This window comes from Nelusetta ayraudi, unplaced genomic scaffold (assembly GCF_046127955.1).
Source record: "Nelusetta ayraudi isolate G7.1 ecotype Tasmania unplaced genomic scaffold, CSIRO-AGI_Nayr_v1 ptg000130l, whole genome shotgun sequence".
NCBI lineage: Eukaryota > Metazoa > Chordata > Actinopteri > Tetraodontiformes > Monacanthidae > Nelusetta > Nelusetta ayraudi.
This window is the reverse complement of record NW_027466180.1, coordinates 1,551,397-1,576,999: the sequence shown is the minus strand read 5'-3', so window position 1 is coordinate 1,576,999 and position 25,603 is coordinate 1,551,397. Positions and strand designations below refer to the sequence as shown.

The 25,603-nt window shown below is 46.1% G+C and overlaps 1 protein-coding gene across 4 annotated transcripts in view; it reads right to left on the bottom strand.

Moving 5' to 3' along the window:
* Positions 1-25,603, bottom strand: part of LOC142904607 (potassium voltage-gated channel subfamily KQT member 5-like) — a 52,630-nt gene that overhangs the window by 3,265 nt on the left and 23,762 nt on the right. The window contains exons 2-13 of one of the 4 annotated variants that reach the window (XM_076050802.1): positions 17,304-17,394; positions 16,159-16,285; positions 15,153-15,328; positions 14,881-15,006; positions 13,635-13,745; positions 13,417-13,512; positions 11,946-12,040; positions 10,679-10,705; positions 6,083-6,324; positions 4,939-5,047; positions 1,719-1,850; positions 1,414-1,533 (exon numbers count right to left, since the gene is read on the bottom strand). In XM_076050802.1, the coding sequence (XP_075906917.1) occupies positions 1,414-1,533; positions 1,719-1,850; positions 4,939-5,047; positions 6,083-6,324; positions 10,679-10,705; positions 11,946-12,040; positions 13,417-13,512; positions 13,635-13,745; positions 14,881-15,006; positions 15,153-15,328; positions 16,159-16,285; positions 17,304-17,394 (1,452 nt within the window). Of the gene's footprint in view, positions 1-1,413; positions 1,534-1,718; positions 1,851-4,938; positions 5,048-6,082; positions 6,325-10,678; positions 10,706-11,945; positions 12,041-12,371; positions 12,465-13,416; positions 13,513-13,634; positions 13,746-14,880; positions 15,007-15,152; positions 15,329-16,158; positions 16,286-17,303; positions 17,395-25,603 lie in introns of all 4 variants that reach the window. The other 3 variants (XM_076050803.1, XM_076050805.1, XM_076050806.1) reach the window with 3 other exon arrangements.

Here is a 25,603-nt window from a genome sequence, read left to right as displayed (position 1 = left end):
ACTAAACTAACTCTCAGTATAATTAACTCCAGTTGTCGTAATCTAAGATCAGAGACCACAGCTTTCTTCTGGTGAAAACACCGAGCCTCTAAAAAATAAAACACACCAATCTGAAATATGGGTAAAAAAAAAAAAAAGGCATTTTAATGAGCTCTGGAGCCATGGATCACACAGAGGTTGCGAGACAACCGAGCGGATGAAGACTTGGACGAGGAGGAGGACAACAAAGACAAGTGATTGTCACAATCTGCCTGCCGTTTTCCTCCCCCGTCAGCAGCGTTCAACTACTCAGACCACACCTGCTCTCACTCTGCTACTCAGCACACCTACAGCTCATCCACTGCAATCAACCCCAGTATGTATACATCAGCTCCACACTCACTCGTTGCTAGATGGTCCCCAGTAGCATGCATGGCTCTCCAGAAATGTTGTCACTTCTATCATGCATCTCACCAACAGAGGGCGCCCACCAGGGAGAAACGCACACAACTTGTCTTGTGAATTGAAATCCACCTCACAAGTTAATTCATTGGATAACGTTTTCCAAACAACTGCACTCAAGTTAGAAAAAATATGCAGGCAACAGTGTTCGCTATCTTCAGGTGATGGGAAAAATAAAATAAAATCTGTAACTACAAATGCAACTTTTTTTCCTTTTCTTCAGATGGGTAGAGGTTAAAGCATGACAACATTCCGGTGCACTCAAGTAAAATATATGTAACCCTGAGCTCAGCTTCTTCCTGCAGTTGCTGTAATAATACTGCAGAGCGGGCGAGGCCACGTTCCGGGATCGACCGCTCAGGCTCGGACCGGCAGCACTGGCCAGTCTAGAGACAGGATGAAGACTGGGTCAGCAAGTCTCTCTCTCTCCCACACACACACAGCTCAAGTGTTGTTAAAAGAAAATGCAGCAGTATTGCACTGAGGATCATGCCCCCTGTTCTACAACTCGAGTTGTGAGCGCAACACTGCAATTTTTTCAGTACAACGTAACACAAGATGGCAGCAAAGGACCCCCCCAAAAAAATTGCCCCCCCCCCCCCCAAGGGATTGTGCAAAATATTTCAGGTTTGGGGTTGCAGAGGTTAAAAGTATTGTGCCCACTATTACTTTTCCCATACTGAGCACCTGAAGGCCTTGGAATCTTTGATTAAACCCCTAAAGTTAAATTCTGGAACAGGATGAGATGTTCTGCTTCTCAACAAAATATTATTTAACATCCCCTTTAGTCTCAATGTTGCACAAACCACAAGCACATATGCGAAGTTCTAAAATTCATAGTTAAACGTAAGGAAATTGTCATTACAGAAGAACCCCAGAGAAATTAGACGGTAGATGTAAAAAACATGCAAATTCACACTGAGTGACACTGCAAGACGACCAAGTTAGCAGAAGGCAGCGAGCGAGTCGAACCCTGGTGCTGACGGCCTCCTGCGGCCGCCGTGGCTGTAACATAAATGAAAGGAGGGAGCAGAGAAGTTCCTGAAACGACGTTTCAAAGGCCTCGGAGAGGGACCCACTACCTTGTCTAGTCTGGGAGAGAGAGAGGGAGAGAGAGAGAGAGAGAGAGGGAGAGAGAGAGAGGGGGAGAGAGAGAGAGAGAGTGCCACACAGGTACGACATGGTCACATGGAAGGAGGGATGAATGACAGGTCGGCCTGGCGCTGGGCTTTGCCATCACAACAGGTGAGAGTTGTGCGTTTGCTCCGCCCACTGACCTGGTCTGCAGGCTCTTGATGCGACACAGCATGTCCAGGTGTCCGGCCGAGTACTGCTCGATGACGTCCTTCACGTCATAGGGACGCAGCGTCTCCTTGAACTTCTTCTTGGCCACGTGGAACTTCATGATTCTACACAAACACACACGCACAAATAAAAGAGTGGAAGTTCAGTTCAGAGTGAAGTTGAGTGAAGTTGAAAAAAGTGTTTAAAAGAGGCTGAGCACAACAAAAAGGTTGCAGGTTCGAGTGTACTTTTGAACGCAAGTATCCGTACTTTTACTTAAGTACTGAATGTGAACACTTTTGCCACCTCTGCCCGAGACTCCAGCGCCCCCCACAGCCCTGAATGCAGTTACAGATAGAGGTGGATGGATCAAGTGCAATGACCAAAAGTTACCGCTAGGTGGTAGCAGTCGCTTTCGGGCCAAAGCCACAGGTGCAATATTTGTTGCTCCTCTTCTGAAAAAAAGAACCCTTTTTTCGCAGGTCGTGGGAAAAAAAAAAAACTTGTTCACTTGTCAAACCCCACAACAACCCAAATGAATGACTGTTGAGTGTAATAATCCGCCGGCTCCTTCTGCTTTGTGAGCCGAGCCGCCGCTGGCAGGACAATATTGATCCAGGTAAAAGGATCTCGGTGCCGGTTGCATCTGGATTCCCCGGCGGCGTCTGCATTTCTCCAGTTGCCCGTTTTTCTCACCGTCTGCGTGGAAACAATGTGGACAGACGACCCTGTGCAATAACAGTGTGGACAAGGGAGAGGTTGTCTGAGCCTCAACCCGACACCCTGGGAAAGACCCAGGACCCGGCTGCCCACGGAGGAGACCTGCTGGGTGGGCAGGACGGCCCCAATGGGCTCCTGCTCATCTCTGTGCGTCTTTGTGAGTGTGGAGGAACACAGAAGGCCTGTGATTGAGTGTGTGTGTATGTGTTGAAACAAAGACCAAAGAAAGGTATCTATGAGATATGGAAGAAACGCCAGAATAAATAAAGTTGTGAATAGGTGTCACTGAACCACAGTGAAGGAGGAAAAATGTTGTCAATTTGTGCAATTGGCTCAAAAATCATCAATGGATTTCAACTCAGCCCTGTGGTGGTTGTGGTTATGCAGCGTGTGAAGTGTGTGAAGCCATCCATCTTTTGTTTGGTCATTCTGGTCAGTTCTAGATTTAGACACATCTCATGACCTCCATCTAATCTACGTCTCATAGCTCTCTTATTTCGGGGTAAAATCATCAAACCCAGAGTTGATCCACGTTCTGGGCTACTGTCAAGGTGGAAGTAGCCCAGAACAACCTGGCGGTGCATTATAACCGCTTCTTTACATGTCGATCTGCTCATTGTGTCAATATGAAAGATTACAACTGACCAGTTAAAAAACAATGACGATTAAACTAATAAAAAAAACAGATGTATTTTCTATTCCATTTCATGCCAATGGCTGCCTGTGAATGTTACATCATACTGCACATGACCCGCTCTTCACCAGATGGAAAATCTTTAATATCTAAAAATCAACTGAGCTTCACAAACCCTAACCCTAACCCTAAAAACATGCAGGAAAAAAAATATGTAGAAAGTTTTTTTAAAAGAAAAATGTCAACCACCCTATAATTTCAATGTTGGACAGCAGCAATGTGCTTAACTGTGGGGCAGAAAATGAATCATTCTTTTTTTTTTTTCGACAATGAAAAATAGGAAAAGTTTGAGAAGAAGTTTGAAGTGAGCGAACCAGTTGGATAAACATTCCATCGCAGGGTGCCGGTGCCAGTGTAGGGGAGCATCTGCTGTGGCAAACATACACACACACACACACACACACACACACACACACACACACACACACACACACACACACACACACACACACACACAAGCACGCACATGCAGAGCTGACTGGCGGCAAACCCAGCAGCAGGCCATGTAAACAGAGAGAGCAGCAGGAAGTGAAAACATACTGAATTGATGGTTTAGGGATCATGTGACACCCAGCGCTCATAACACGCATGACTGAGGATCTAAACCACACAACAACCGCAATCAAAAGCAGGAACACTGAATGATGTGCCACTGACCTGCCTCGCATCATCGTTATTATTATCATTAGTGGTAGTAGTGTTGATATCCGTAGTCTCCGTAGCAGTAGCAGCAGCAGTCGCAGCAGCAGTATTAACAGTTTATGCCAAAAGGCAAAGGGCCAATCAATTATCACACGCGCAGCAGAAGCCGGGAGCATTTCAGTGACATCACCAATCAATGAAGAAGTCTGCGGATCGGTAAGCAGCAACTAGTGTTTCTGAATCGACGGACATGTGACAGAGGAAAAAGCCACGAGGAACCAGTTTTGATCATGTGACTAGTCGATACGCCGCCCTTTGTCCGTCCACTCCAGTGACAAAAACGTTAGAATGGATTCAGCAACAACACTGCACAACAACAAGAACAACAACCACAGCCTGTTGTTCTCAAAACCAGATTAATGCTCAACAGGAGAGGAAGAGGGTCTGTTAAGAACAGCCAATCAGGGGAGGAGGAAGGGATTCAGATCAAAGTCCTCAACTAAGCACTTTGAGTGAATCAGGTTTAGCAACACATGACTGTATGACAACAGACACGCATTTACCGTTACTTATCATCTGTATTTAGATCAATATCATATATTTTTTTTCTTCGTTTTTTTTCTTTTGCAATAGGACAATACAGTGATATTATGAAGAGTGAACATCAGTGGGTGTGAGTGTGTGTAGGTGTGTTTGCATGTGTATGTGCCAATTGTAAATGTAGCACTATGACAAATTTTAGTATTAATATATAATAATAAATACTATAATTATCAGACAGAAAAAAATGGTAGATATAAAAAAATAAATAAAAAAGAAGGGAGGTAATTAGAAAAGGTGGGTTTAATTACAGAAGAGGGAAAATAACTATAAACATACATACATACATACATATATGTATGTACGCCTTCATTTGTCGGCATCCTCCCACCTATGAAACTCTAGCGTGGTCATGTGGACTGAAAAAAGGCCGCCAGAGCCGCCGTTACCGCGGCCACAAGGGGGCGTCAACTTTACTTTCACGTACACAAAACCTTGTACTTTCCCGTACGACGATACAACACAGATTTTTGAACGTAGTCGATGTTGCTCTGGTCGGGAGCGTCAGGCCTCGGGCGGGCAAACAGGAAGTGATCCTGTCAGGTAGGAAGTCTCACCTGACGGCTCTGATGACGGCCTTGAGCGGCGCCGACAGGTCCTCCACCGTCACGTCGCAGTGGCAGCCGCGCTCGTCCAAGGAGTCCTCCGTGGTCATGCCTGTGTCCACTGAGGAAGAAAAGCAGTATCCTTTTATCAAAAGTGCACGAGTGCAGTCTAGTGAGAAAAAAATGTTTTCTTTTGAGTTGTAAAACGTCATCAAGACGACAAATCGTGTCAGAGTGTCCAGGAATGTTTCAAACTGATACAACTTTGGCTCTCAGGGGGCGAAAATTTATGTCCGTCTTGGACGAGATCTTTAAGAGCGGGCAGTTTTTTTTTTTTGTTTTATTGCCAGCTCAGCCGCAGTATGTAAGGTTAGAGAACAAAGTACGTATAAATCCTCCGGACTGCAGATAATTAGGAGAGTGGTGGACTCAAGCAGAGAGAGAGTGATGAAAGAAAGAATAAGAGAAAAGTTAAAGCGTTCAATAACCGAACAGCGCGTGTCAAGGTTGTAAAATCACGTTTAAAGTGCAGAGGGAAACCAGCCAGGAGGGGGCGCTGTCTAGAACCTTCGGGAAGACGGGAGGAAAAATTGCAGTGCACATCATACAGTCGTCCAGCGGCACTTCGGTCGCTCGCCGGCGTGATGATCCAATAAATTCACACATGTTGAAAATGATTTTGATGCCTTGAGAAACAGGCTCACGGATTCAGCGGACTGCAGAACGCAGGAGTGGGGGAATCTTGTGCAGCGACTATAACTGCATGTCCAGAAAAGGCCACCGGGTGTGCTGTAGCTGGGATGGAAAAAACAAATCCCTGCACTGGCTGCAAGATTTAAAAAAAAAAAAAAATGAGTCCATGCTGATGTTTCACCACTAGATGCCGTAGTTTTGTTTTAGAAGGCCTTTATTAACCCCACATCGAGGAAAATTACAGCAACAAAAAGTAAGGGAGAAAAGTTATATTAACTATAGAAAACAAAAATGAAATAAAAAATAAAATATTTATAGAGCAAAAATGCCACAACAAAGTGACTCCCTGCACTTCCTCCGAGACCGAGCCAAGTCACTGACACGTAAACTGGTGCTTCTTCTTCCAGTGTTCCCTCAATGTAACATGAAAAAGGACAAAAGACAACACAGATGCAAAGCTCACCGTCAGATACAGCGGGGCGGCTCTGGCTCTTCAGCCTGAGCGACGGCCTGAAGCGGGTGCGATCGTTGAAGCTCCAGCTCTTCTGCACTTTGGCCGGACTGGCGCCCATCAGCTCGCCTCCCGAAACCACGTCGTTCCCGGGGGAGCAGCGCTGCCCCCCGCCGGCGGACATCTGCCGGCTCTTCATGCTCTGACCGCGAGGGCTCGCCATGCGGACGCGCTCCTTGAAACTCAACTTCTGACTGCCGGTGGGGGTGGGGGGGAGGAAGGGACAGGAAGAGAAGGAGATAGGGGGGAGATAAGGAAGAGCAGGAGGAGGAAGAGGACCATTCAAGGGATCCAGATTAATGGAGGTGATGATCCAGACGGTGGGAAGGGATAAAGGGATGAAGGGATGAAGTGATGAGACACACGTAGAAAAAAGAAGGGAGGGAGAGAAAAACAAGAGAAATGCTGTCAGCGCTTCTTTCTCAGAGGGACTGCGTGCTTCCCTCCACTCAGACATCGTCTCATATCTGGCTGACATGCCGAAAAAATTCCCAGCTTCCCAAAATGCTGCATTCTTTGGACAGTCAGCGGATCAAAACCTGCTGCCCGTCCTCCCTCAAGTCCAATCACGATGCATTTTAAAGTCGTTGGCTCTTCGACGGGCGTCTGACTGCGGTTTTTCCCTCCTCGTCTCGAGAACCTGCTGCGCCTCCAGAAAAGGTGCGCTTATCCCCACAACGCTCCCATCTTTGGGAACTTTCCCAGTAGCAAGCCTGGTGGCCTTGTCCACACGTAATGTATCGGAGTGTTTTCATGATTTATGACTGAAGTCTAAGTGTGATCAAGGCCTACGTCATTTCCACTTTACCTCTGTCATATTTCCCTCTCTTTTCCCCTTTCTGCTGGGATCTCTTTTTATCCTCTCTTTGGTGCAACCCGTCGGCACACGGGGAGACACTTTCATCATTGTTCGGGGGGGGTTTCGAGGTGGTTGGAGGTGGGTTTTTTTTCTTTAATTTCCCCGCGTTTTCTCCCCTCAACGTGCCCAATCTCTGACATTTTCCGCTGACGTCCCTCCTCGCAGCCCTAACGCATGAAAATGACTCCAAAGGGAAGGAATGCATGAAGCATGCGGTGAAACAAGAAACAGATTAATACTCAAATCTTTTTTATTGACATGTGCGTGACTATGGCATATGTTGTTGGATGGGGATAATTTATGGTCCAGCCACATGAAGTCCTTTCTTTTTTAAAAACCTCCTTTCATGGGACTATGTTTTTTTTCCTTCTGGACGGCAGCAGGAAGCGGACGAGGTTCTGAGCGGCAGTGAGGGGAACTAAAGACCCTCATGTGGCTGAACTGGATGCGGATGAGGATCGTTTGAAGGAGGAGTCGGGCTGAAGTCATTCACATAAAGGGGAATTTAGACCCTGCACTATTGTCACTGGGAATGTTTGACATGGCATAAAAAACACTTTTGGGGGGGTTTTGAATGATAAGTTATGACACTTTGTAACATTCTGCCAATGGATTGTCTTATACCAAAAGCAACACGACCGAAACTCTTGATTGAGTGAAAGAAATTTGGTGGAATTCCCCTTTAATTTTCTACCATTTGCTTTGGCAGGCAGCAGGCAGCGACACTGACTCGGGGCTTTTCAACCAAGTTCACTGTCTTTCCTCCATGCTGTTAGTCATTCCCGCAGGTTATCAGGGCAAAGCTCAGGGCACGGCAGGGTGGGGCAGGGGCGGGGGCGGGGCTGCAGGTACCTCCTATATTTCCGAGTGTACCTTCTGAAGAGCCTCCTATTACTTTGACCCTTGCTAGAGCGAAGAGGAGCAGAGGGAAGACAAACAAGGAGGTTAGCAGAGGAAAGCCGTCGCCGTCAGAACCCCGTATGACCCAATTACGTAGGTGTCAAACTCTGGCCCGCGGACCAAATTTGTCACGCAGTGTAATTACATTTAGCCTCTGAGGCAATATGAAATGACTACTAAAGCTAGGCCACCAGTATTATTCAGCACGTCACTGCTGACACTACAAATGTCAAATTTAAATCAAAAGGCCGCAAAATAAAAAATACATTTTCTTTTATTTCTATGTGTTTTTTTCATTTAAAATTTGATTGCATGTGTACAATATTAAGTAATGTATTGTATAGTATCAAGTGTTGAAGAAAAAGTTGATTGGGAAAAGGTTTACTGTTTTCTATCTGGAGGAAGATTTTTTTCTATAAATGTCAACGTTGGACCGAGACTTTGCCCAAGTTTGAAATTTTAGCCCACTATGTATTAGAGTTTGACACCGCTGCCCAATTATCTTTTCCAGATCTAGATTTATTCTGTTTTTTTTTAATCCACGACTGCCCCCTGTGATGTCACAGAGGGCTGCCTTACAGAACTTCCTCTGCAAAAGGCACCAGGCGGCAAGCAGAGGAATCAAAGGAATCGAGCCTGTTTGTGGGGAGTTGACTTGCAGGACTGAGACGCTGACTGACGCAATAGCGAGACAACATTAATGGAGTGCGAGCGAGACGCTATGGAAAGCAGCAGAGTCAGAGTCAAGCCAGCAGGGAGGAGGCGAGAGGATGAGAACCAAATGCTCACAGACAGACAGACTCACTGACTCGCAGCATCACACAGCCACACCTAGCAAGTTCGACCTTGCAACCTGTATAAGCTCACCTTGGACATTTTTTACGCACAAAATAAACTAAACTTTTCAGATTTATCAAACTTTTTTTTTTCTTTCAAAAAGCAGCGACATGATTAAAAAAAATATATATCTCGAATGGAGCCAGTTTTGACATGGCGGAGGGAGAAATGAATCAATACCTCCTTAAAAACACCTGTCTCTCCACACTAACTCCACATTAAAGGCAGCTTTCTCTTTGTAGCCGGTTCCCCCCCCCCCCGGCAGTAAACAGCACACGCGCCACTTAAACGCAGCGCCGAATGTTTACTGCTACGAGTCTGCAAAAACTGTTGACACCTACCGCCGACAAGTCTGTAAAAGCAGCCAGTAACTCAGCAGCCAGTGTGTGTGTGTGTGTGTGTGTGTGTGTGTGTGTGTGTGTGTGTGTGTGTGTGTGTGAAGCCTCATTGTGATCTCTGCCGTCAACTGGACGGATTTCCGAAGAAAATAGGGATATGACGTGTCACGAATGCAACAAACTGCTTTATGGTGTTGCGTTCAAGGCCGGCGGGCGCGCTCGCTTGACTTCAACCGTGAGTGTGTGAATTGGCCCGAGCGAGTGAGTGAGTAAGCACATGGCCCCTCCCCTGTTTAAAGCCTCACAAGCCGCCGAATGTTTCCAAGGAGCTGCTGCTGCTGTAAAAAAAACAAAAAAAGAACTGCACCAGCTTCATTAAAGTCACAAATCTCCCTCTCTCTCTCTCTCTCTCTCTCTCTCTCTCTCTCTCTCTCTCTCTCTCTCTCTCTCTCCCCCCACCCTCGCTCGCTCGCTCCACGCTGTCGGCTTTGATGACTTACATAAATACCGTCCCAATGGAAAAAGCGCGTCATGGTACAGACATGGTACAGGCTCCTGTCTCGAAGGTGCGCGCGAGCGCACACGCGCGCACACACACACACACACACACACACACACACACACACACACACACACACACACACACACGCACACACTGCCTCCGAGGTGAAGTGCACACAGAGAAACAACAGAGTCGCAGTGAAAAACGCAGGAAGGCGAAAGACAAAGTCGAAACGTTTGGAAATGAAATGATGGAGGGATGATGAAAAGGTGGAAGACATGAGGGGCAATGAGGGTCGTCTCAATTATCGGCGGCGCCGCTGGCTCCAGACGAAATTTAAAAAAACAACAACAACAAAACAAACACTGACCTGACGCACAGCGGAAAATCACCCACTAAATTAAAACCTTGACCCTCTGATCTTTATTCTTCTCCTTACGGGAAACATTTTAAATGAAGGGGGGGGGGGGGAAGCATCCGCTTTTTGATGGACAAACGTTCAATTAAACTGCTAAACTTAAACCTGTCAACTCCCACTGCACTACTGTAAATACATCCAACATTTCACCACAGCATAAGTTATCTATCATATACTTATATTTATAACATATTGTATTTATCTGTCATACACTTATATTTATAGTCTGTTTATAGCCTTCATATTTATAACCATATGTATAATCTGTACATACTATAGTTATCGCATATTCATAACAATGTTGCATACCCGCAATATACCAATGTATATATTTCCTCATACTGTGTACGTTTGTAAAAACATTTATAACTGCTAAAGCACTTCTGGATGGACGCAAACTGCATTTCGTTGCTATGTACCTGTGACATGTGCAATGACAATAAAGTTGAATTCTATTCTATTCTATTCTAAAGTGAAAGTTCAATGAATAAATAGCCATAATAATAATAATGACCAAAAGAAACATTTTTGTGCAAAACCACAAAGAGAAGGACGAGCGAGGTTTGGAAATGAGCAAAGTTTTAAAGATATAGTGGTAGAAAAAATATTCCCAGTTGTTTGTGTGTGTGTGTGTGTGTGTGTGTGTGTGTGTGTGTGTGTGTTTGTTCAGGAATGACGTGAGGCGGATACAAACCTGTTAGTGGCCTCGCCCTGCTCTTTCCTTTAGGGTTAGTGGAGGAGGAGGAGAAGGAGGAGGAAGGGGAGTGGGAGGAGGGGGAGGCGGAATAGGAGGCGGAGGAGACAAAGGAAGATAAATCAGTAATTCCAGCAGATTTCAAACTACTCAGATGTTTCCACGGTGAAACGGGAGCCGACAGGGAAAAGAAGAAAACAAAATCCATAGAATCAATAATTTACATGCACATGCAGTGACGACGGCCAAGCAGCAGCATCCAGACCAGCGTTTAAGAGCCTGCAGAGCTGATACAGCACGTGTGTGTGTGTGTGTGTGTGTCACAGTGGTGATTTGGTTCCATCATTCACCTCTTTAAAAGTGAAGGGAAACACTTTAGCAACTGACCTTGTTTCAACACTCAAACACAGTTTTGAATTGGATACGAAACATTGATTTTTCTTCTTCTGAAAAAAAAAAATACAAGGCCAATGATTTTTTTTTTTTTTTTTCATTTAAAGACAGACTAAAGGAAAAACTTTTTCTTTAAGGCTCAAAATCCAGTTAATTTTGTGTTTTGTACTTTTTGTGTTTTGTAGAAAAAAGTCATTTTGACTTTAATTTTGGATTTTTTGACACTTACAAAGTAGAAATCTAAAAGTTTTTTCAGACAGCAACTCTGACACGCCATAATAATACAAGTAATACTTTTACTACTAACACATTTTATTGCCATAGCGTGAAATAAATGCGGGGAAAAAAAATCTTTGCGTTCCCATTGACGAGTGTTTCTCTAACGAATGTGTCTTCCAGTGTGCCGTACTGCAAGGCGTCTAACTGGGGGACATGAGGGAGGTGGGTCGGGAGGGGAAGCATAGATTATAACATTGGAAGGTCATCACAGCATCACAGAGCTGCATCACTGTGAGTCATGCAGCGGTAGAATCTAAAGGCACACCAATGGAGGCGAGCAGACACCAGTCAGGATGGAGGAGATGAGGAAGAGGTGAAGACGAGATGAGGAAGCGATGAGGAGGAGGTGAAGAAGAGATGAGGAGGAGATGAGGAAGGGGTGAAGAAGAACTGAGGAGGATATGAGGAAGAAATGAAGAGGAGATGAGGAAGAGATGAGGAAGAGATGAGGAAGAGATGAGGACGATATGGGGAAGAGATGACGAGAAGATGCAGAAGAAAAGAGGAGTAGATGAGGAAGAGGAGCAGCAGCATGGGCAGCAGCAGCAGCGGTGGCAGCAGCAGCAGCAGCCGTGTGTTGTCAGCGGTCACCTACTTGGCCGGGCTGCAGGAGTGCAAGGCCTTCAAATGAGGCGTCCAGGTAGCAACGGACAGCGAGTTCTCATCAGCAGCGTAACTACGCCAGACACACTACGTGCAGAGTCGACAGGAACACATGAAACCATGGCAAATGAAACAATATATGGAGGAGGGGGCGAGGGGGTGGTTGGGGTGGGTGGGGAGGTTGGAGCGTCGGGGAAGGGGGGGGGGAGGGGAGTGAGGGAGCGAGGGAGTGAGGGGGGAGGATACAATGAGTCGGGTGAAGGTGAGAGAAGGAAAAGACAAGCAGAAGTTGAAAGTTGATTAGTGTTTCTTCGGGGCGTTGGGTGGGGTGGGGGGTCATGTTGATGGAGGGGAGTGAAGATGGTGATGGAGGTGGTGAAGGTGGAGGTGGAGGTGGAGGTGGTGGTGGAGGTGGTACATGCCTGAGGGGGGGGAGGGCGCTGTGGTAGTGGTGCCAGGTGGCTCTGAGTTCGGGATGAGCACCGTCAGTGGAGTACAGACGCCAAGCCGCCTGGTGGTGGGGGTGGGGGTGGGGTCGGTGGGGGAGGGGCAGAGAGGGACAGGACGGACACACACACACACACACACACACACACACACACACACACATATGGACATGACATCAATGGCAGGTGTGGTGGAGAAATGGACTGAAGATGAAAACACACTGAGGACTTTTCAGTGATTGTTGTTGTGACCACAGATATAAATCCATAGATTCTCTGATGAAAGGGGAACAAAAATCAGCATCATCATTATTTTAACATCACTTTCCTCCGACCAACCTGAGCCAACAGGTTATGACAATGTGTACGCAGGCGGCTGCCGAAGGAAAACTGCTGGTGTTTGGATGAGTCAGCAGGACTGCGAGGACCGAAGACTCAACATGGACACATTTTAAACGCTTCCCCTCGTTGAGTTTCATTGCTCCTCACCCAGGTGTACGAGTTCAGAGACTTGAACAATCAAGAGTGGCTTTAGAAAAAACGGTTGCCTTTTCCAGTATTTACTGGGCCAGCTAGAGGAGTAATAATCTAATGACTAACTGCAATTTAAATTGCACATTTTTAAATCTAATCTTATTTATTGCTGTATTTATTGTTAATGGTGTATCTACTCTTTCTGTCTTGTGTCATCTGTTGCTGCTGTAACAACACAAATTTCCCCTTTGGGGGATCAATAAAGTTTATTCTATTCTGTTCTGACTACGAACCCTTTAAAAGTGATGAGGAGGTTCACTCTGCTGCTGAAAATACAATCAGCAGTTATTGTTTATCATTATCTCAGTGGCCGACGTCTCGGCTGCAGAAAGTTCCCTCCAAAAAGACAGTGTGAGCAACCTGCACTCGCAAACACACACAGTACACAGACAATAGACACACTGCACACGTATAGTTGAGGAGGACTTCCAACGTAGTTTTTACTTCATGTGTGTGTGTGTGTGTGTGTGTGTGTGTGTGTACCTGGATGAGACTGGCTGCTGGGTTTCTCCTCTTCTCAAAGTGCTTCTGTCGATGCTGCTCCTGGACTTTGAGGGCAAAACCGGAGCCCAGGATGCCCTAAAGAATGCACAAACACACACAGAAACACACACACACACACACACACACGCACAATTGCTTGATGTGATCATCAGCCGAGTTCCTGCCAGTCATGATGATGTCACTAGGGGGAGGCTCACGGCAGGCAGGGCGAAGAAGGAGATCCCCAGCAGAGCGAAGCCGGCCGACAACAAGCGTCCCGTCCACGTCTGCGGCGTCTTGTCGCCGTAGCCGATGGTGGTCAGGGTGATCTGAGGGGTCAAAGGTCAACTCGCGGTCAGCCGAGGCGACCACAGCAGGTGCCACAGACCGCAGGGCTTGAAAGGGACGTACAAATAAAAGGCTACTGTGGCTCTACCGAGTGTACGCTGGCCGTAAACTGCATCTCCCACAATGCATCAGCATCCATTAAAATCGAGTGTTTCCACAACAGACTTTTCAACACAACATGTGGAATTGAAAAAAGCTCCAAATAATAATAATAATGATAATAATAAAAAGCTGTTGGAGAAGGAAGAAAATTTAATGAACGTTTATTTCACCATGTAACACATTTTTACAGCCGTTGAGAGCCGCTGGGACTCGGACCTCAGTCCTAATGACTTGGACATGTTCAGTCTGTTAAAAAAAAAAAAAAATCATTTTAGCTTCACTCCCAAATCTGACTTTACCTTCACACCTTCCTGGACATTTCTAAAGGAGCCGAGCGGCCAAACAGCGTCACAGCTGAGTGTCTCAGTCTCACCTAGCGGCAGCGGCAGCGGCAGCGGCAGCAGCGGCAGCAGCAGCGGCAGCAGCAGCGGCAGCAGCAGCAGAAGACTGAATTTATTGAGCGCCTCTTGTTCTTGTTGTCGTCGCTCTGCACATTTCCCAGGGTGTAATAATGTGTTTTGGATTTAGGGGGAAACAGAGCAATGCGCTCAGCCAGCAGCGTTTGGTTTTACACCGCCGGCGCTATTAAGGTCACACAGGAAGTGCTAATGGAAATATATCACTATTGACTAAAACAGCTACGGCACCCAATAGTTTGCTGGTGCTGTTGCTGTGTTTAAAGAGGAAAACTCATTTTCAACTGGTTTTCTCATTCGGTCAGAACTATTTTTTCCCCCCACATTCTCACTGAGTCATAACAAACGGAAAACAAAATAACAGTTTAAAGCATAAAATGTTGAACATTGGTCGTTAAATTTAATCTGTGTGAGTGTGTCTGTGTATTGGTACTTGTAAATGTGTTGATTTGAGGGTCAGCAAAAGTTTTTAAAGCAACAGACTGAAGTCATGAAGAAAGGTCTAGATTAGGTTTAGATTAAGATCGAGATATCAACAAGTGTGTGTTTGTGTTTGTGTTTGTGTGTGTGTGTGTGTGTGCGCGTGCATTCCTCTCACCGTTCCCCACCAGAGGGCATCGGCATAAGTGGCAAAGTCCTTGTTGAATTCCTTCTCCACCAGGTAAACCAGGAAGGAGGAGAAGATGAGCACCAGGAAACCGATATACCAGGCTGTCACCAGCTCCTGCAGCACACACACACACACACACACACACACACACACACACGCACACACACACAGTGGGGCTGATTGACAGGGCAGAGAAACGTTGTGGTCGATACGACGGAAGCTCCGAGTCTCGTTAGCTCGTTAGCACGTTAGCTCGTCACCTTGCTGTGTGCGTAGACCACGGATCCCAGCAGCTTCCAGGTGCCACCCCTGCGGTCCATGCGCACCATGCGCAGGATCTGGAGGAAGCGAAGGCTCCGCAGTGCCGAGGTAGCGAAGATGTTTCCTTGGCTGCCAGCCGAGACCACTGCCACCGAGGCGATGAGCACGATGATGTCTGTGAAGAGCAAGAAGCCAACGAAAGAGCCGACTGAGCGTTTTTTTACTCAGCCTGGCCGGCCAGTTGATGTGTTCCACTTATCCATAACATATATTTCACATTGACCTATTAAACAGCCTTTGAAAGAGGAGGCTGGAGGGTGATTTGATGAATGTCATCATCATCAGAGTTGTGAAATGACTATTGTGGAATTGACTAAAGGCAAGAGACTTCAATACTCACATTGACAATGAGAGAAACAGTCTGAGTTCCCAATTTAAAACAATTTTGGACTCGTTAGGATTCCTCCAAGTCGCGAATGCTCCCACTCGTAAGTATAACCATACTTTAGATCTAATTCTAACTTATTCTTAGCATAGAGCATTTAGCCATTTTTACCCAACAACGACCTTTTATCTGACCATTTTTTAATCACTTTTAATTTGTCCCAGCTGATTACATCCCCCAAGATAAAGCTGTAATAAGTAGAAACATTTTGGACGCTGTCATTGCCAAAATCAAAGAGAGGCTCCCTGTCGTGTTAGTAGACGCAGTTGTACCTTCCAACAGGGGGATAATAGCCCGACTCATATGGTTGGCATAGATATTGACTCTTTGACTGATAGTGTTTCTATTCTACTGAAGTCAACCGTAGACGCCCTGGCTCCATAGAAAATGGGAATAGAAAAGCAGGATAAGCAGCTCCTTGGTTCCTTGGCTCCTCGGTCAAGGAGAAAAAGACGACAAAGATCAGCAGCCAGACCAAAGTCTGAACTTTGCTGGACAGCTGACATCACGTGGAAACCACAAACAGAACAGACGCAAGCAGAGGCAGGGACTTCTTGTACCTATGACACAGAAGGGCTTCCTGGCGAAGCGGAGGCGTCCCTGCCAGCCCCGGTAGCGGCAGCAGCAGCCGGCACTCCAGATCCTGATAATGTACTCCAGACCAAACACAACGATCATCACAAACTCCTGCAGGAAAGACACATGCGCACAAGAGGGGAAAGAAAAAAAGAAAGAAAAAACTTACAGCGATATAATAAGTTGCGATGGTAGCAGCAATGGCGATAGAAAACAGCTGTGTTGTTTTTGTCCTTTGCTTGACCTTCAACTGCAGCAACAAAACGATTCTCAAACAAATGCAGCTATAAAAAGACTTGGCTAGAAATTATTAGTCACCGCTGAGCCCTTTTCCCTTTTTTTTTTAATTTATTTTTTTTGTTCTTTTGCGAGGGATGAAATGTTCAAAATGTCCTGGATCAATAGCATCGCTAATGGCTGCATTCCATTACGATGTGACACTTTCAGTTTGCGCTCTGGGCTCGACTTCCTGTGACGCCTCGCTGGAAAGCGGCCCCGATATATCAGTGAGTGGCTGCACCTGTGGCTCTGCTGCCAAACTGACCCCATTAGTCAGTCGGAGTTGCAAGATGTTGCCAGAAATAGTTCTCAGAAATATATTAATCACTGATTATCAGTTGTTCTGAGGAAGGTTTCCACTGTTTCCACGAACAGCTTCAAGGACCAGTGTGCCATATATGCATGGTTTGAATGAGACCATTTCATCTGCCGTTAATACAGAAGCAGGTCTGCTTATAAGGAGGTGTTTCTACATATCTAACGTCAGTGCACTGAATTGCACCTCCTTGCCTGTAGATGGCGCTAAATCTTACTGACTGGACATTTAAGGACACTTAAGTTTTCAGCTCAATCTCATGAGGTGGAAAAAAAACGACTTTTACTTCATCTATGCTGCTGATGTTAGACAGGTTGGGTGTCAAACACTACAATTATTGTGGTATTTTGAGAAGGTTGTACTTTAATTGTGACATTCAACAATTCTCTTGTAAACACTGAGGGAAGAAAGAAAATCATTCTTCAAAAATCAACAAAACAATGAACTCTCTAAATTTAATCAAGCATGTTTGTTGTTTGTGTGTGTGTGTGTGTGTGTGTGTGTGTGTGTGTGTGTGTGTGTGTGTGTGTGTACCAGGATGAGCAGACAGTGCGATGAGAACTCCTGGTGAGCAGGGATGGTGGAGAAGACGGAGAGAACCAGACACACAAACACCAGGATGAACCTGTGGAATAAAGGACACAAATCAGAGGCTTTGATTGGCCAGCAGATTGTTTGCTAAGTTGCAGGTTTGTCTCGTTAACTCAGAAAACACAGTGTCGGAAATTCATGATGGAAAGCAGAAAAGCAAAAGAAGAAGAAGAAGAAGAAGAAGAAGAAGAAGAAGAAGGAGATTGGGGTCCGTCGTAAGCAGCTGGAGACATCCAGAAATGTTCTAGATTTTCCGTTGTTTTATACGACCTAATGGATTCTTGGTGCAACACATCTCGTTTCACAACCAATAAACATCTAAACAGGTGGTGTGTGTGTGTGTGTGTGTGTGTGTGTGTCACACACAGGCGTGTGATTGTAGCCACAGGACACTTTTTTTGACCTTTTTTCTTTTTTCCAACTAAAGGAACAAATAAAGTTGCACCATTTGCCTTCTTTTTCATTTCCAGTGATGAAACAGATTTTTTTGCTGTTTTCAATCCTTTTGACAAACTTGTCAAAACTTGTCAAAACCTGTGCCTCATGCGCCCTGGCTGCCCTGCGCGTGTTAACCGATGGTGAGATTACTCAGCGGCTGCACGCAGACGAATCGGCAAGTGGCTGCTGAACAATGGCAGGTTGACATGTGAGACGAATGACACCGCCCCGCTGGGCAACTACCAGGATTAAAGTGCATTTTAGGGGAGGAAGCGCCAGAGCGGTGCAGACGTCAGTGTGGGTGTCTGCAAACTGTGGATCGATTCAAGTGAACAGATTTTTTTCGATTGGACCGATGAATCACGAGCTGGGATTCATTTTTTTTCCGCCTCGTGTCTCCGTGAAGCAAAACTTCCAAATGACTTTAATTAATGTTTAATTAACGGCCGGAATAAAACTGCAGCCAGGAGCCTGAAGATCCGTCTTGGACTGGATCTTCACCGCACACTTAATGCCAAAACTCGGATATGATGAATAAATTCCACTTGTGACAGGCGGCGCAGTGGCCGCTGACCAGACATTTAGATTCAAGCGCACTTAAACTTTGAATTCCGGTTGAATTAAACTGTAGCCACAGATGTCGACGCACAAGAAAATCCACCTGCAGGTCCTGACGTGACGTGACTGCAGTTGGCTGGCGATGATGCAAGGAGGCAGACAAGACAAAAATAATACCCTTGTTAATAATTGATCATCTAGAGCATTTTGAAGCATTAAGAATTCTGATTGTTTCTTTCAAGGAAGCCAGACTGTTTTTGTTTTTTTTAGACATCCATGTTATTCTGTGCCAACAAAACAAACATAAAAAAAAAAAGAAAAACAAAACAAAATCACAAAGGTTTTGCCGGAGGTTTGCAGTGTAAATCCAGCTGTGATGAGGCGACTCGAGTGAGCTGTTGAATCTGGTTCTCAGGGAGCCACAAAACAAACTTGACCCACTTCAGCTCGCTTAAACAGAAAAAAAAAAAAAAGGAGGCAGCGCGACTGGGCGCTGCTCTATCCGTGCAGCACTAAATTCAGCGCCGCCGCCGCCGCAAATCCAGCGGAAGGTCCTCGCTGGACGGCTGATGGCAAGATAAAGGGACGCTTGGAGGCTCCTCCGGCTAAAAGCAAAAACAGAAACAAAATATTCCTGACGGTGCCAGGTTCAACACGTCGACGACTAACTGACTTTCAATTGAATCCACTTTCTTTTTAGTTTTGCTGCCAAAAGGGACGAAGAAGACCCCGAGACAACAAGGCGCCCAATCAGAAACCACATCAAGCTGCCCCCGCCAGGCCAGACGTGGCGCTGCGCAAGTCCAAACTTTGTGAGTCTTTGTCCAGACGCCAGTCACAGGAGAAAAACACTTCGACCTTCATATTCAAGTCAGCTGACTCGCTTCAGTCGTCCACTGACGACACAAAGACCTGCTGCCATGGCAACAACACATCGGCGCCACCTGTCTGTCAGCTGCAACTTATTACCTTCACTGGGTGTGCACATGAAAAACGTGCGTGGCGGGAGTTGTGTGTGTGTGGGGGGGGGGGGGGGGGGGGTCCTGCTGAACATGGACCGGAAGATGAACAGGATCCAATGCAAGTGACTGATTTTTATTATTATTAAGGTCTGGGCCCCAGCCATAAGACCAGCTCTTGAACACAGCAGGTCCATCGCCAGAGCGACATATCCAATTGTAATTGTAATGTCTCGTATTATAGTTCCAGTCAACATGGCGCAGGATGTCAACACACACACACAAACAGGGGGCGCTGTGATGTCACCGGTGGTCTGGGCAAAGCTAACCACCGCTAGCCTGCGCTAACCTCGCCACACTGTGAGACTGAGCAGCTCACACACGTAAATAGAACCAAGTGTGTTTAGGATAAAAGAGAGGAGGGCACGATCTCCTCCATGTGTTTATGTAAAATGAACATCTGAGAGTGGGAAGGCAGAGAGTGTGTGTGCGTGTGTGTGTGTGTGTGTGTGTGTGTGTGTGTGTGTGTGTGTGTGTGTGTGTGTGTGACAGCCCGGGTGCAGCAGAGGTCAGGTTTTTCCATACAATACAGTCTGCTGGTATCATTATCTATTTCCTCCTTTGCTTTCTTGGTGTGCCAACTGTGCAGACTCTTTCAATCAGGATGGAGGGAGGGAGCGGAAATACAAGCGGGGCCTCAGACTGAGAGAAGAGGAGCCATTGCCATATCAAGGCCACAGCCAGAGAAACACAATCATAAAAAAAACATTTGGGGTTGTGGCTGCTTTTTCTGTGGCAGAACAAGTGTACGTCCAATTATTATATTATATTATAAAAGTTGTAGCGGATAGAAAGATTCTGAGTCACCTTATATAACCTCCTGCCTCTTTGGTTGCAGGAAGCTGATTGGTCACGGAGGCCAATGGAAAACTGAGACTGACTAAAAACAGAAGGTCTTCCGTTGGAGCTCGACAGGGTGGATGAGATGTCAGAGTCTGAATCTGAGGGACGCAGCTACCACTTCAAGTGAACAAAGACTTTCTGCCACATAAAAACCAGCTGGAGGTGAAATTAATTATTTCAACACTCCCAAAAGAGGCTCGCGTCGTCAAGCTGCATGAGGACGACAGTACGACAAAGCAGTACGACAGGAGTTTAGATTGGAAGATCTGTCCAGTGTTGGAATATAAATACAGCCTCTCCTTCTAGGAAAAGACCCAGTGGAAGTCCTTCTAAGAAAGGCCTCAGAGATCTGCATCTGAGAGTCAGAAATCATCTGCATACAGCGCGAGGAAAGAGCCTCCAAGGAGCCCAGGGGACAAACGACGTGAAATCCGGGTTTCATTCGGCAAGGTTTCTTTTTTTCACAGGCCTTGGTGTTTCATCTTCATTTTCAGACTCAATGGTTCTGGGAGGAGAGCTGAGCAAACACACACTCTTATAGATGAAGAGGAGGAGGAGGTGATGAAGCCCGAAAGGGGGCCAGCTGGAGTCCTCGCTAACGCTGCTCTATTAATGAGTCAGTTCACAACCTCACCTGGCGGTGGCAGCGATAATGCAAGGATTTTATTTCTAAGCAACTGCCGGGCCAAACAGAGCCGAGGCGGCCGGGCGAGCGCTGGTCGACTCTCAGCACTCCGTGAGGTGGTTCTGCACCCCGAGGAGTTTGAGATTCTTCAGAACCATCTGAGTGGCAGCTGGACGTCCCAGCCAAGCCGTCAGGCTCCTCCTTCAGCCTGCTGCTCTCACTAAAACCACAAGCAGTGCAAGCGAGTAGCTCCAGATTGAAGTGCTTCTCAAATCTTTTACTGTTCGCCCACTCTGTTCAGTTTGTGCACTTTGAAAAGGCCTCCCTGTAGGACCTGAGCAGAGGAAAAGCCGCCACAAAAATGAATAGAAATAGTGTTTTGTCCAGGCGTCTTTCTGAGAACCATGTTTCCACAAAAAAAAAAAAAAGTTCAACTTCATGGGCTTAATCAAATACATATATAACCTGCAATATGCAGTATGTGAGAATCCTGAAAATATCACAATCATCTTATCATTATTTCACAGACAAAGAGAGAGAGAGAGAAGTTGAGAGATGGCAAAGACAAGAAAAAAATCAATGCCAATTTTCCATGATGTCGAATGCAAAAAGCTATGCATGCGCGTGTGTTTGTGTGTGGGTTTCCAGTAACTAGATACAGATTGACACACTATTCAAGAAAGCTGAAAGCTAACAGGGTCATGAAACATTGTATTGGCAGACACACACACACACACACACACACACACACAGTCTAGTTGTTCTTTCAAAGGTTTCTCAGTAGCAGCCTCGATGACACTACAGTAGTTACACTTATATCAGAGCTGAGAGCCACTTTCACAGTGAAAGACTCACAACAGCTTAGCACTGTTTGGACCTGGAGTTTAAAAATGTGACTGACAGGAGGTTTGTCCAATCACTCTACAAGGGCTCTTTTTTTCATTTCTAAGGGGTCTTTAGAAGTTGGATATGAAAAATGAATTGGGGGAAAATCACCTGCTGATCATCCTATATTTCTCAACCTTAATTTTGTACAACTTTAATTCAGCATTCCTATCTGTGGCTGTTGAGACATCACAGTTTGTGCTCCTTAGGGTCAGACTTCAAACCCAAAGTTTTACTCTCCGTAGTCCGGCATTCAGATTTGGGTTGTGGTTGTTGTTCGATGTTGTCAGATTTTCCTGAGATGTTTCTCCCCTTCAGCAGGTGAAGGTCATCCGGCCAATACGAGTGGCTGTTTCCACAGTGGAAGAAGAGAAGATGAAACATCTGAATCAGCCCGGAGGGTTTCAGGTATTGAAAAGGGAAAATAATGGGGAAGTAAAGAGGAAATAAAGAGGAACGTGTCAACCTTCCAATTTATATCCAGCCAGTGGAACTGGGATGTTTTCAGCCCTGCAGCCAGAGAGAAATCAGCTGTTACTGCTCCACTCTCTCTCCACCCTGAACAGAACAAGCTAATAGGCATCAGTGGCGCCACTGTGCGCGTTTCACACTCATATACACACGCACACGCACACGCACACATAGATACACACACCCGGGAGAGCAAATCTCAGTTCCTACGTCTAAATTATTGCTTTTAATATTTTGAGGAAATGGTGTGAAACAGACATTTCACTTTTTTATATATATATATACGTATCACCTCTTTTGGATGTTTTCTCTCACATCAATAACCAGCTGCTCTACTAAGGGAAGATGCCATTAGTGTGTGTGTGCATGTGGGGTATGTGTTGTTATTGTCGATAAAGCTTTGTCTCCCTCAGGATTTCGATTTGCTTCGATGGATTCTGTGCCAGGTCTGAAAACAGGTGGATGAGGAACCACAACATCGTCGTCATCAGCATCATCAATATCATCATCATCATCATCATCATCATCATCATCAGAGCATCATCAGAAACATGTCTCATTACGTTTCTTCTCACAGGTTTCTGACTGGTGATCCGACCCAAAAGCCCTGCATACTTTGGTTTGTATCTCAATTAGCAAACTTCTCAGGAACTCTCTCATGTCTGGCATCGACTCTTTGGAATCGGCGCCAAGGCTTTCTGGAATCCTTATAAAACTTCAGTGGGGCACAGCTCACCCCGTTATCCCACCAGTCAAAAGAAGGAAATCATCTTATCCTTTGTTTCCCTACAGCCAATCACCGGGCACCACTGCTTTCTGCTGGTCAAACGAGCAAAGTCAAACAAGTTGGTGGTCTGGATTCAACCACCATCAGATACAGAGAGAGAATCCAGGCAGGAAAAGAGCCCGAGCCTGGGAATGAAACCTGCTACCTTTGTGCTGTCAGGCAACAGTTTAAAGAACAATCAGAACAAGAAGTTCCACCATTTCCCAGAAACCCTGGTTGAAAAAAAGAAAAGAAGACTGAGGAGTGTTGGGGGGTTGGGGGGCTAACGGGGAGCATCACGTAGCTGGATACAAGATGCCTAAACTTGGACATTCCAAGAGCTGGGAAAAGACAGGATTACGGGAATCTCCTCATCAGATGGAGGCTGATGGCCTCCAGAAAAGGCAGATCATCCGCTGCTGTGGGTCTGATGGTGCTGGTGGGGCTGATCGGGCTGACGGGACGAGAAGTCAGGAATGTGTTGGAGGAACGACACCCAACTGAATAAAGACTCTTTCATGTCTGATTGGAGAGAGAAGAGCTGGCGGGGCCAATCATGTGATTCAGGACCTGTATCTATGCGTGTGTGTGTGTGTGGGTGTGTGTGTGTGTGTGTGTGTGTGTGTGTGTGTGTGTGTGTGTGTGTTCCAGTGGTGCAGTGCTCCACATCTGACTTAACTATTGTCTTCATAGCGCAACAACAAAACTGAGCCGATGGTTTAAACTCAGTTTGAACTGATCCTTGCGACTAACAAGGCGTCTGACAGCAACAAAAAAGGTTAAAGGGTGATTTGTGTTCCACTTTTCACCAACAAACAAACTCGTGCTAATTTCTTATGGCGATGCAAGTGATCCACCTGCTGTGTGACGGCTCCATTCAACCCCAACAAGGTTCATTAAACCGCTACAACCCACCAGTGAGAGTCGTCCACCTGCAGTCTGCAGCGTCGTGTGTCCAGACTGAACGACGGAATGCGGTGTTGGCGAGAAATTGTTTTCAAAAAATAAGTACCAAAAAAAGTTGTGAGTCGTCAGGTGACTAAAAACGTGGCGTGAAAACGCAATGAAAAAGCAAAACAGGGTCTGAAATAACCATGTAACGAGTGCAGGGGAAGCAGGTGGGAGCGACTGTGTCATTTTTTTACAGTCACTTGATTGACAAGCAGCTGACTGATGAGTAGAAGTTTGAAAGGTCCCTTTGGATTCACTCACGGGAGCAGCGCCGAGCCTCGTGGCCACATGCCTTCACACTTTGACTTGAGCCCAGCTGTTACACATCAACATGAGTGCAAGTGTTTGTGTGTGTGCGTACGCGCACGTGTCTGTGTGTGTGTGTGTGTGTGTGTGTAAAAGACTGCTAGTTATTTCCTGAGCTGTCTGGTGAAGCAGCAAGTGCAGCTGCTTTTCTTTACACTTTTGTAACGACGGGGGAAACTAATATTTAAACAGCGACTCGTGTGCGGCGGAAACACCACAAGTTTCTGATGAAAACGTTGGATGGATTTGAAATGACTTCTTTGTATCACGCGCACGAGCACTGCCGTTTTATAGATTATCAGAAACAATCTATAGACTACCTGGCTGTGGTCCGGATTTTCTGTTTTTTTCCAGGCATTTTAATTTAGTCGAATTTCACTTTCCCAGCATGACGAACCACCCAGTTCACTGAAGATCATCACACTTGGAGCACTAACAGAATCCATCATCCAGAAAACCTTCCAGCAGTGACACTTTTCGATTTTTGTGGCGGTGTCACGAATATTTTTGAGTCTTCATTTAATTTTACTTACGATGCAGAATTATTCCAACAGTCACGTTGAATCGGAGGATGACGCTCCTTGAAAGTAGACGCTTAAGTCAACCTCGGTTATTTCAGCCCTTTTTCTGCCTTTAGACAATCTCCAGCGAGATGAGCAGAACGTCACCATCAACTTTCTCACTGAAGAGAACAAAAACCCAAAACTGAGTGGGACACTTTAAAAATGTTTATTAATAGCAGGACTTGGACCGTGAGCCACCTGCCAAAGCAAAACGAGACTGAGAAGAAAAGAGATTGATTTTGCGTGTGTGAGTGTGTGCGTGCGTGTGTGTGCGTGTGTGTGTGAGCCCGGTGCACTCAGACAGAAGAGCTGCAGACCAGACGAGGGGCGAAGGCGTCTGTGTGGGGATTTAATCTTTGTGTTTGTGTTTGTGCGAGGGAGTGTGAGCGAGCGAGCTAGCGCCGCTTTGACCTTCTACGAAGCGTCTCAAGATATTTTCCATCCATTAGAGTGAAACCCAGAAACGGCGGCACGTGTGGAAACTTCGGGGGCCGCGTGGAAAAAAAAAGACTCGCAGCAGCGCCTCGACCTCGAGGGTGAACGTTTGCGTCCAACGCGTGCGTGTGCGCACAGTGGCGGCAGTGCAACCGCTCGCTGTTGCATGAGGAGAACATCGGCACCGAGAACTTTGAAGCTTCTGCTGAGAAGATGACCTTTGACCTTTGAGACCAGCCACTCTGAGGCGAGTTGTCCTGAAGTGTCGCTGCATCGTCAGCCACCAACATCCAGGAGGTTGCAGTCCAGCTGGAGCACAGCTTGTGTGTGTGTGTGTGTGTGTGTGTGTGTGTGTGTGTGTGTGTGTGTGTGGCGAGCCTCAC